Genomic DNA, 11,259 nt, shown 5'->3' with positions numbered 1-11,259 from the left:
GGGAGGATGACGGGTATCGGCGAACAGATGCTTGAGAACCCATTATCACTGCAAAGGGCCTCCATGGGGAATCCGGAAAATCGGAGATTCGATGCGAATACAATAGGGGTCGTTTGCGAAGTTAATTCATCGAGGGCGTGAAGCGAATTTCCTATGAAATGCTCAGTGGTTTTAGAGGAGAGGATAAGGTCTTCTAATTAAAGAATTGATAACACTTTAATGATGTTTGCTATAAACGAACTTTATGTACAAACACGGTCGTTGCCTCTCCGCAACGTGGTTCTACATCGATCCTTCTTAGGCTTGATAGAAATTTCGATTCTCTTATATGTACAAAACATATGCAAAGGTGTGAACGATGGAATGGCAGTGATCAGCATTGGGAGTTTTCAGATCCATGGACCCAGGCGACTTTCGAGGACGTTCGCGGCATCCACGCGTCCCATAAGTCTCAGGTGGTTCAGTAGATCGGCGAGAGCCGTGGCCTCTTGGTGTTTCGCCTCCCAGAGGTCCAGGATATGCTCCGTTGGGCTCGCTTTCGTTGCGAAGTAATCCACGTATCTGAAATCAGAAACAACAGCTTGATTAGTAATTAAACTTTGTCTCTGTGATAATAGAAACTCACCTATCGACTTGAAGTCTTTGTGCTAACATTCTCCAGTCGTTTCCTCGTGCGCTTGGCGGATCCAGACACTGGCACAGTTGTTTTCTCAGAGTTTTGGAAAATCTTCAGCAAAATCATACATCGTTAAACGATAAAAATCGTGGAAATTTAATAATAAGCATAGATAGACTTGTGATACCTGAATGGTCTAGAAACGACCGACTCCGTCGACCTGGTTGAATTCTTGCCACGTAAAACGATCGATGATTCAGTTTTAGTGGCTCTCTTTCCATTCGATCCGTTTCTCTTCATCAGATCCAGGTCGATTCTCAGAAACAAGGTGTGCTCCTCGAAACCGCACTGACAAGCTCGTAACTCAAAGCTGAGTCTCACTTCGCCTACAGTTTTTTCGATCCTGAAGTATCTTCTTACGCTTGTTCTCGTCGACGACCAGATTCGACGATGAGGTATCTCTTGACGTTCCACGAATCCGCTCTCTCTATCCTCCAGGTCGATACGGAGCGGAGAACCACCTGCTCTGAAGCCTAGGGTTCCATGATCGATGCGGGTCCCGCCTAATCGACGCTCCTAAACGAGATAAGGAATATTCTATGCCCGCTCGACCCTGAAACTTAGCGAAATGTATAATTCAAGCACTAACCTGTTCCACGACGAGCTTGAACGCCGCTTTGGTGTCCTCCATCAGATGACACCTGATGTGATCCCTCTCGCGTGACAAGAAAACTGCCAGGCAGATCCTCTTCACCGCCAATCCCGGTGCCACTGCAGAGTTTTCTCCTGCCACCGCGAACACGTTAGGGGTCTCGGTGACCAAGAACACTCCAGAATGATCGAGCTGCGCGAATGGTTGTCCGGGAAGATTGATGGGCTCTCCGCCTAGCGTTAGGATTTTACGCCACATCGTCGCAGAAATGACGTTGGAACTGGTGGACGAGTTGGTCGAGTCGTTGGAACGAGTGTCGAAGTCGAGATCCGTGGACCAGAGACTCAGTTCCCAATTTCCCGTTCTGAGTTCGGCACAGTGTTCGAACTGGAGGATCACCGGTTTCACCAAATCGATGCCACTCGGCCCACAAGCCACCACTGCTGACAAAAGGGTTAATCCAGGTGGGAGACCAGGTCTTAGAGCATCGTCTCCGAGAACCGCCAGGTGTAAACTGTGTCGACGTCCACGAGGAATGGCTCCTTCGGGCACGGACATGGACACTCCGACCTCGGGAACCACCAGCAGGGCGCCTTGATCGTCAACCACCGCCCTGACGATAAAACCACCAGCATCTTCGTGACCTCTGTCATCTTCTCCGATCTTTTTATTATCCTCGTCTTCTTCGTCGTGGTCGTCGTCGTCCTCGTTGGTGCTCTCTGGATTCGCTTGATAGGTGGAGCCTGGATATCACACAAGTGAGACACTGTCCCTTGTCAAAGGACAAAGATGTTCAGAGTGGCAAAGGTGATTTCTTACGGGACGATCGGCCTTCCTCGTTGTCCGACAGGCATCTACCTCGCTGAGAGTTCCTGCAGGAAGACCTGGCCACGGATGAACTGGGCGACGGTCTGGTGGTCGAGGGCAACGAGAGCTGCGGCACGTCGTAGTGATGCTCCGAGCAAGATCTGCGTATCGTTAGAGAGACTTTCAACGGGGGACAAGAATCGATCGGGGCTTAATTCCTCGAGGATCGTTTACCTAGACATCCTGGCTGCGTTTGATTCGTCTATCACCTGCTCCAAACGCCTGTCCACGGATACGACTGAACGATCGTTCTTCGATACTACCGCTTTGGCGAGGTCAGCCGGATGACGGAAATCCAGCCTCGCGACGCTGTACAGAGCGTCCATTCTCTCCTTCCGTCGCATCAATCGAACGAAGAAGATGGTCGTCAAGGCGAGAATGATCGCAGCTAGACTCAAGGTGATCCAGAGCGCTAGTATATTTCTATGATCGATCGCTCTGGTTGCTACGACCAGACAAACAGAGTTTCAAACTATCTTCCCTGAAACGGGACATTTCTGGTGCATTTACCTTCCTTGAATACTCGTGGTCCGTCCTGTCCGAGTGCTGCATGCAACAGTACGGCAGAAGTCATGAAAGTGACTTACTCGAGCGAACGTGATTTTACAGAGTACGCGGAACACGGTTGCTTTATCTGGCACGTTAACAAGCTGAACGTGCACCGTTTAATCTCCCTCGTTCCATCTAACGATCTATCCTCGAAAACTTAATCTAACCTCGACGACGTTCCGCTTAACAACGGCAGACATTCCGCTCGTCCTCTGCTCGGTTTAATCGAACGAGATTACGTTGCACTCTTCGTCTTCGTGGGCCTACTGGCTAACAAACGATCCAGACCTTTCTGCGAGTCATTATTAATTTAAATCGTATCATCCTGGTGTTCGAACCGCGGGCAACGATCATCGTACGCGACGCGGGAGAAAGGAAGCCCGTTCGCTCGTAATAAATTGTCCGACGTCGACCCGGGTCCAGTCACCGGGAACAACGAAAAAGAAAGGGGGGAAAAAAAATGAGGCAACGTCACAGCTGGAGCTCACCATTACATCGATCCGCGGAACAAGACTCGACGATGACGTCCTTGCCTTGACAGGGACGACCACCATTGCTCGCCGGGGGGTCGTTGCAGGATCTCCTCCTTACTTTGGAACAATCGGGACCGCATGCGGACCACGAGGACCAGCTTGACCATCTGCCGTCGACCGCTGAAAGCAACGGGTGAACTTGAAAATCCCGATTAAATCTCGGTTATCAGATCCCGCCTGGCCCATCCCATCTGGGACGGTTACATCTGCGATACCAGTTGCTTCTTTACAAGTGTCCCGTCTTTGATCCCTTCGTCGGTGACACAAGGGATCGGTGTCTGCTTCGGACCACAGGCTAGTTTGTCCTTTAATTGTTTTATAATTGGATGCTGCTGAACAGCTTACCGGGACAGGAAGGATTGCATTCCACCCTCTGCGTAGCTGGACCTGGACAGGTTTGACCTCCATTGATAGGCACCGGGTTAGTGCAGGTTCGCGTCCTCTTTTGCACACCTCTGCCGCAACGGGTGCTGCACTCCGACCATCCGGACCACGAAGACCATCCGCCGTTTACTGGGAATCCATGATGAAGTAATGTTAAAAGAATGGTCAATTTTGTGAACAAACATGCGTTGAATACGTAGAATTATACCATCGACTGCATAATCTAGAACGTTTAAAAAACCGACACAACCTCTAACACCGTTTACTACACTCGGTCTATCAATTTCTCAATCAGTCCCTGAACCTCAGCTGAAGGCCCGTAATCTCCCACGCAACACGACATTACCGATTCCCCCATTGTGTAAGCAAAGTTCCGTTCCACGCAACAAACGACTCGGCAATATAAAAAATGCATTACGTCTAATTATCACCGATACGCGATCACCGTGTCTAATTACAGTAACGCCGTGGGCGGACGACCGATGTAATATTCATGGGCGACCGGTCTCACGGAATTCAACAAGAGGTCTCACCGTAAACCGTCAGCACGGCCGGTTCACTGACCCGCCTCGCAGCGATGTTCTCAGCGACGCAGGAGTAATTCCCTTGGTGCCTCAGCTCGGCCTCCCCCAGTATCAGGTGTCCGTCGGCGGTCCGCAGGAAGCTGCCAGAGGATGACACCTCGTTCGGGATGCTGTCGGAACCGGACGAAGGTGGCGTCGAGCTGTTGATCGTCTCGAGGTGTGCGCCGTTCTTCAGCCAGTACACCTTCGGTGACGGCACCCCTAGAGGTGGCGTGCATCGCAATTCCGCGTTCCGTCCAGCCTCCACGGACAGCGAGTACGGCGGCGACAGGAAGTGTTTCTTCAGGTCTGCGCCGGGTAGGTCCGTGACGGGCTTTTTTAATATTCCCCGGAAATACGAGGCAGGAGAGGTCGACGAGACAGGGTGCAACGGGGCTAGGGGTAGGTAACAACGGCAGAGAGCAAGGGAGTAGGGCACTCAGCGATATTAGTGCGCGCGTATAAATGCAGGGCCGCATTCATGAGCCGCGTCTATGCCGCACTCGAGCGGCGTTGTCGGTAGGAAAGGCAGAAAAAGATTTTACCAGATCCGCGGCCACGAGAAGGGTGGCTTGGCTATTCGTCCAGCTACACGGCCATGCTATATTATTCGGTGTGCAGTGCCGTACGGTGCCGCGCCGTGCCGTGGATACACGGAAAAATAGCTGCCTTTTATATCGTTCGTGAAGAGTGGCAAGCAACGGTGCACCACGATGCGCCCGGTTTAACATTCTTCCAACGAGTCGTCTAGACTACCTTTGACCCCGATGCACATATTGCGTGCACCGTTGGGACGATGCTTTTTAATAAGCTCCGTGAATGGAGAATATGAACGATTAGACGGAGCACGGTTGCGTTACGTTTATTGAGGCATCTTGATCATCGTTGGATGTTTGTTACCTGGATCTACTCGCGGATAAATGGAACGACCGTTTGTGTCTCGTTCCTGCGGATTTTCCGGCCCCCTCCTGAATCATTAGGTTTAATTAATGCGTTGCTGGTAGTCGGGGGCGGATCCGGATGCGTTCTATGATAATACTCTGTGTTCTTAGTTAACATCCGCGAAAATTGGAACGTTAGAGGTCTCATTACGCGGGCTTTGATTAAAAAACATTGGTAATTGTTAATTTACGTAAATTAAAAGGGATTAATCTTTAGCGTAGAATTATGTAAATGGCTTATCTACATCGAGCAAGCAGCTTTGCTCTAGACGAGGATGAACTTTTTGAAATCGTACAGCAGCAATTTCTCCAAGTTTTCTCTTCGCTCGTTCCATCCACCGATTTTCGCCTAACCATCGAGAATTCTATTCATGCATCTCGGTCGCGAGGACGGAAAACGGAAGCGAGGATTGTTCCCGCGGAAGTCTGAGAGCGGAAGTTCCGCCGAGCGCAAGAGTCGAAAGAGCAATATTCATTCAGACGGGGCGCGTCGCGTCGCGGTGTGGCTCGACGCGCAAACACGCGAGACAAACAGGACGCAGAATTAAATTCGTATTTGCGCGCAAACAGGAAACGGACGTGCTTTCGAAATTGAATACGCGGGTATCGATCGTCGCGAAGCGAAACATCGTTGTCGTCGTCGTATCGTCTTGCCACAGGGCACCACGAGGCGCGATCCACTTTAGAAAATCGAACAAACTCGCGAATTAATTTCACGGTAATTTCTAGCACGGCTGCAGTCGCGATCCTGGATGAAAAGCGTGGTTAATCTAGAATTTTTTCTCGTTACAAAAAAAAAAATGTGAAAATTCAGAGCAAGCGAAGTTTTTGACGAGCGGTAATTCGGGGATTTCTGATTCCTCAGAATTTGCCAAAATATTTTATCTCGTTTTCTATGAAATTCAGTGACACCGAGGTAGACGTTTCAATTTTTCCAACGAAAACAGCAGACCGGCGAAGATTGGGCAGCGAAATCGAAAGTCGGGGCACATTGTCATGCGGCGGGAATACGCGGTTCACAGGTTACCATTCCAATTTGCATGGCGCCGATACACAGGTTTGCATCGCGAAAATAGAAAAAAAAAAAAAGAATGAAAGAAAGAAAAACGAGAAAACGGGAGTTCGCCGATTCTGTATTCACAGGTGTTTGCGTTGCAATAGAATATCGATTAGATTTTCGGCCTCGGTTTACGCGTCACGAAATATCCGATGAAAACAAGCGAACAAACCCCGCGCCACCCTCGACTAACCCTCGTCGACAGCGAGCTTACCAGAGTGAATTTCGCGGCGGGTATCTGGAAAAGCCCTGTTCCAGAGTCGACTCGCGCTAATCGGGTTAATGAAGTTACGTTTTATGACCGATTCCAGGTGCTAGTTGCTCCCGGCCGTTTTCTCTGCTCGCTCACCCCCGCTAAATCCTGCTCTCGCACCCCCACGGTACAATCGCGTGTTAATTCGTTTCCACGCTGCCCGGTTCCCCTCTTTTCCGCGGTGCAACCGAAATTATGCTCGCTATTATGCGACGGCGACGCTGTTTTTAATCGTGCCACCGTGTACTGCTTTTCATGCAGAAACGTGTTAAAAAGTTAAAGTCACGCTTTATCGATGTTAATCAAAGAAATGATTATTGGATTTTCATTTTCAGTCAAGAGTGTCAGGTTCGGAAGTTCGTTGATACAGCAGCCGTTCTTGCAGGATCGAGTAGCGAAGAAGGATAGGCAATAGGGAGGATGAGAAGACAGGCGAGCGAAGAGATTGGAGTGTTCTCTACTTACAAGCGACCTCAACCGTGACGGGTTGCCCTCGAATCTGACCTGGTCCCGACCATGCCACGCACTCGCACTTGAACCTCTCCCTACCAAAGTACTCCTCGACCTCGTTCCTCGTCACGTTCAACTCGACCTCGACGACCCTCGTTCCGGTCTGAGGGTCGACAAAATCCTGCTGCTGCGACCGTTCAGCCCGGTCACCGTTGCAGCGAAAATACACCTGCAATCCCGTCAACACAAGCTTGCCAAGGGGGTAGGTAATTAGCAACGCGTGAAAAGCCCCAGAAACTACGTGTCCACGCGAAACCTTGCCGTTTTGAGTAGTTAACAAGGTTGAAGAGGAAAATGACGGCTTGATGGCGCTGCTTGGACCCTGTTTCGCGAACGTGTGAAACGGAACAGGGCCAAAAAGCCATCCAGCCGTGTACTTTCCGTTTCTCGTCCTCTTTGTTCGCGGATTTCACGACGCATCTCTTGCTAATTGTTCCTCGTGGAAAGAACCGAGTTTCAAACGCGGCCACCTTAGTGCGCTACTTTTTTTTTTTGCTTCAATTAACAAGCGAAGCTTTTGCTCAATTTCAGCGGAGAAATTGGGACGCGTGAAGTGCGTCGTCGAGGCGCTTTGAAATGTTCAATGCCTGTTTCAGAGGCACGATTCTTAGGGGGAGTATTCGAAATTCCGTTTCACCTACCTGAAGAGCCTGAGCCGCTCGACAGTGAAGGGTTGCTGGCTTCCCCTTCACCACGAACGTGTCGACCGGCTCGGCGAGGAAGATCGGCAACGAGCCACCGGCGATAAGATCGGTATCGCTGGTTATGGTCGCGGTTTCGTAGTCACCGTAGTCGTAGTCGTCCACCGGGTAATTCTCTTCATCGTCTTCGTCGGGGTCCTCCTCCTCCTTCGTGCCTGAAAGAGGCCAACGAGATTCACGGTACGTTACGTTTCATTTAAAGCAACTCAGATGGCAGATATTTCGCCCGATGTTTAGCGAATGATGCTTTGAATAATTCAATCGGTAGCTTTAGTTTAATATGATTAACAGTGTTACAACTTGATACCCAAAGATTAACCTCTTCAGGAATGATTTCTTTTTATAGTGACAAAAAAATGACTTAATATTCATTTTATATTGATAGGAATTCAAAAAGCAAGAATGGGGAAAACAATAAAAATGCACAAAAAAACCATAAGTAATTTATAAGATTTCATGCAAACTAAATGTCCACATACAATTTTAAAGCTTCCACATGTAATTCTTGTCCAAAAGGAATTTTTCTATACAGAAATAATTGACTCAGTCTCAGCTTATCAGCTTATAATTATCGAAATTAATGAAACGTTACAAACATTAGATAATCCGTGCAAGCCTCGTTAAATTTCACGAGTGTTTCAAAACTCATCCCTATCTCGACGCGATTTACACTTCCTCCGTACCCTTAGCTTTCTAAATCAGTTTCCAGAAACAGCGACGTTTGTCTCGACCCGTTAAGATGTCAGTCCGAGTACGTCCGATAAAGATCGTACATTGAAAGTGCAAAGGGTTAATTCAGCGAGCGAAACGAGGCGCACTTGCCAACAGTTCTTCTCTGCTGATCATGGTAACCGCGTTAACAAGCCGAACGAGCCCGGTTCTCAAGCGATCGGAGTAAAGGAAAGACACGAAGTCTACGGTATATTTAGACATCGCGTCGCCCGATGGAAACGGTGAAGCCGGGTTTAACGATGCGTACGGGGGTTTTACGTCGTGTATCAGTCAGCGGGATCCGCTCGCTTAGGAGAATCTCTTAGTCTTTACACTCGGCGTACGCTCGATCTCTACCCTTTTCTTGTCTTTCCGTCTACTCGTTTTTCTCTGCTTGCTAAGTCGAGGCGGAACTTTATTACCCAGCACGAACGGGCGATCGCGTCTCTTGTTTGACTCGAAGCAGTAAACCGGCCGACGATTACCAACGCTGTCACGCTCGCGGGAAAACATGTCACGATTTCGAGACCGGGGCTTTGTAGAATATCAAGCTGCACACGTAAATTCCGGTCCGCGAATTTATCTACGTCGAGCGGGGGCTGCTCGAACGTTACGGGACACTCTCAGACCGAAGTTGTCAAGTTTTCACGGGGGCTCCGCGTAACCTACGCTTCTAACCCTTTCGATGTTCGCTTCGTTGTACTTTAAAGTACTCGTTGGAGGGATGAACTGTTTCGTGTTGTGTATTTTCTGTGTTTTTAGTTGTTTCGTGATGTTTCATGGATGATTCAACGCGGCTGTGGAATATTTCCATTACCCTTTCCAGGATATGATTAATTGCTTACAGTGTTGTACACGTTAGCTGTCATTTTGTTTGCCTTTTAGCTGGGTATTAATTTTGATTATGTTCAGGCAAATGAACCTTTTTTATTCTACGATTTCCATATGTGTTTCATTTTCGTTCTCGACAACTTCCCTGACAGTGATTAATTGAATATTGTTCGCATTCATAACGAAGGAATTATGAGTGTAATAAGCAGTTTCAATGTTTTCTGCGGATAATGATTATGATCTTTTAGTTGATAAATCTTTGCGGTCTGGTTGTTTCCTTCAAGAGGTGTAACGATAAGCGAAATTTCACCAGACACAATGCAAACCGCGCCAAAAGTTCGCCGCCAAGCAAACACTAACATCCGCAGCAATCGAACGGCCGAACTCTGTTGACCGGCCTCTTCTGCATGCATCGAAGGGAATCGTGTTTGATCCGAAGTTTCCAAAGCACGAACATCGATTCTACAACTTGAACTACGAAGATTTCCTGATACGTATCCTGGATCCTTTCATGAATAACACATGCTTACGCAAATCTTGATAGTAGTAAACATATCGAGAGAATTGCAAACGAAGCATCAGTGCATAAATATTATAGAAAAAATTGTGGATCGTTAATAGACTGAGAATCAATAATCCCAAGATTCTTTCTTCAGAAAATAAATCAGTGATCCTTACTCTCGAGGGTGCTGGCTAAGCGTAGAAGCGCTAGAAGCAGTATGCTGATCTTCAGTTCCATCCTCGGCTCACATCTCACTGAACCCTTTGCATTCAACCACCGGCGAACGAAGCAGAAGATCGATCACCTTAAGTTCCGGTCATTCGAAACGCGCGCCAAAATCACGTACCAAAAATCCATGCCAGTCGGTTCATCCTGAATTAACCACCCCTGCACATATCTCGTTTTAAGACAAATAGAAATAAAGAAAGAGACGGAGAGAAATTTGAAACAGTTATACGAAAAAAACACCGAAGCGTTAATTGTTCGCCTCTGTATAATAAACTTTTAAAAAGAAAAAGGAATTTCCAAAAAAAGAATCGAAACAATCGACCGTTAAGAGACCGAATTGTTAATTGTCTGCAGCTGTAAATTACATTCCTGATCCTCAAAATGGACACTAAACAAACTTAAAAAAAAAAACGATATAAAGAACCCTCCAAAAAAAAAAGAAAAAAATTCGAAACAATCGAACGAAAGGACACCGGGTCGTTAATTGTTCGCAGCTCTAAATTACATGACGGATCCACGCGACGGGTTGGTGCACTCGGTCGGCTGCACTTCCGTTCGAGCGTGCAACGGGGATGAGCGAGGGACACGTGACCGTGGCGATGGCGAAACGAAAGGAGACAAGGGGGTGAGTTGTTCTCGGCAGTGAGGGTTGCCAGCACACGATGCTCGCGGCTCGGCACGCGGTAGACGACTGAACTTGCCGACGTGCGCGCACCTCTATATATACATATATACACGTCTCGCTTCGATAGCGTCGCTCTTCTTCATCCCCTTGTCGTCGGGGGTGGTGGTGGCAACTATGCTGCTGGCGGTGCTAGCCTCGTGCCGCCGGAGGCTGCGCCTTCCTCGGCGAATGCCGATCCTCCTTCCGGTACGACCAGATCAGACGCGTGCTCCTTCTTTCGCGTGCGCCGGCCACTTCCGCTCGATTGTCTTATTTACTAGTTGTTCGTTGGGGGTGGTGGTAGCAGAGTTCGAACGAATCGTCGGCTTACGGAAACGTTTCAACGGCCACGGGGGTGGGATGTCGATCGTTTGAGGTTTCGGGTCTGATAGTGGAAGGTTGCTTGAATTGTGGGGGATGATTTGCTGCGTTCGAGTGTAACTTTTGTTTTCGAGGCATGAAATTAATGCTTCTGGTGTAAATCGGGGATGGAAAGAATATATGCGTAAAAAGAAACACTGGGTAATTGTGTTTCATCAATCAGCTGATTTTCTGGAGGGAAGGAGTTTGTGGGTGTTATGAGAGGATATTAAAAAAATATATATATAATCTATAACTTTTTATTTAAGTAAAAGCTTCTTATATTTTACATTAATTTGTCATCTTCAAAATTTTAAAATTTGTTAAAAGCCTAAGA

The 11,259-nt window shown here is 48.1% G+C and overlaps 1 protein-coding gene across 3 annotated transcripts; it reads right to left on the bottom strand.

The window, feature by feature from the left end:
- Nucleotides 1-290: 290 nt before the first annotated feature.
- LOC114879618 (netrin receptor UNC5C-like) lies at nt 291-10,572 on the bottom strand. 3 transcript variants are annotated; one of them, XM_029194688.2, is made up of 14 exons: nt 10,404-10,572; nt 9,847-10,057; nt 7,567-7,781; nt 6,881-7,094; nt 4,135-4,473; nt 3,563-3,730; nt 3,173-3,337; nt 2,646-2,681; nt 2,310-2,580; nt 2,088-2,236; nt 1,266-2,011; nt 804-1,192; nt 626-727; nt 291-561 (listed from the first exon to the last, which is right to left on the bottom strand). In XM_029194688.2, the coding sequence occupies exons 2-14, from the start codon at nt 9,905-9,907 to the stop codon at nt 390-392; spliced, it is 3,027 nt and encodes a 1,008-aa protein (XP_029050521.1). In that variant the 5' UTR covers nt 9,908-10,057; nt 10,404-10,572; the 3' UTR covers nt 291-389. The 3 variants fall into 3 exon arrangements, with proteins under 3 accessions (XP_029050521.1, XP_029050523.1, XP_029050520.1); XM_029194690.2 differs by having other exon boundaries at nt 9,847-10,042; XM_029194687.2 differs by having other exon boundaries at nt 9,847-10,572.
- Nucleotides 10,573-11,259: the final 687 nt, after the last annotated feature.

This window comes from Osmia bicornis, chromosome 6 (assembly GCF_907164935.1).
Source record: "Osmia bicornis bicornis chromosome 6, iOsmBic2.1, whole genome shotgun sequence".
Taxonomy (NCBI): domain Eukaryota; kingdom Metazoa; phylum Arthropoda; class Insecta; order Hymenoptera; family Megachilidae; genus Osmia; species Osmia bicornis.
This window is presented reverse-complemented; position numbering and strand designations above follow the sequence as displayed.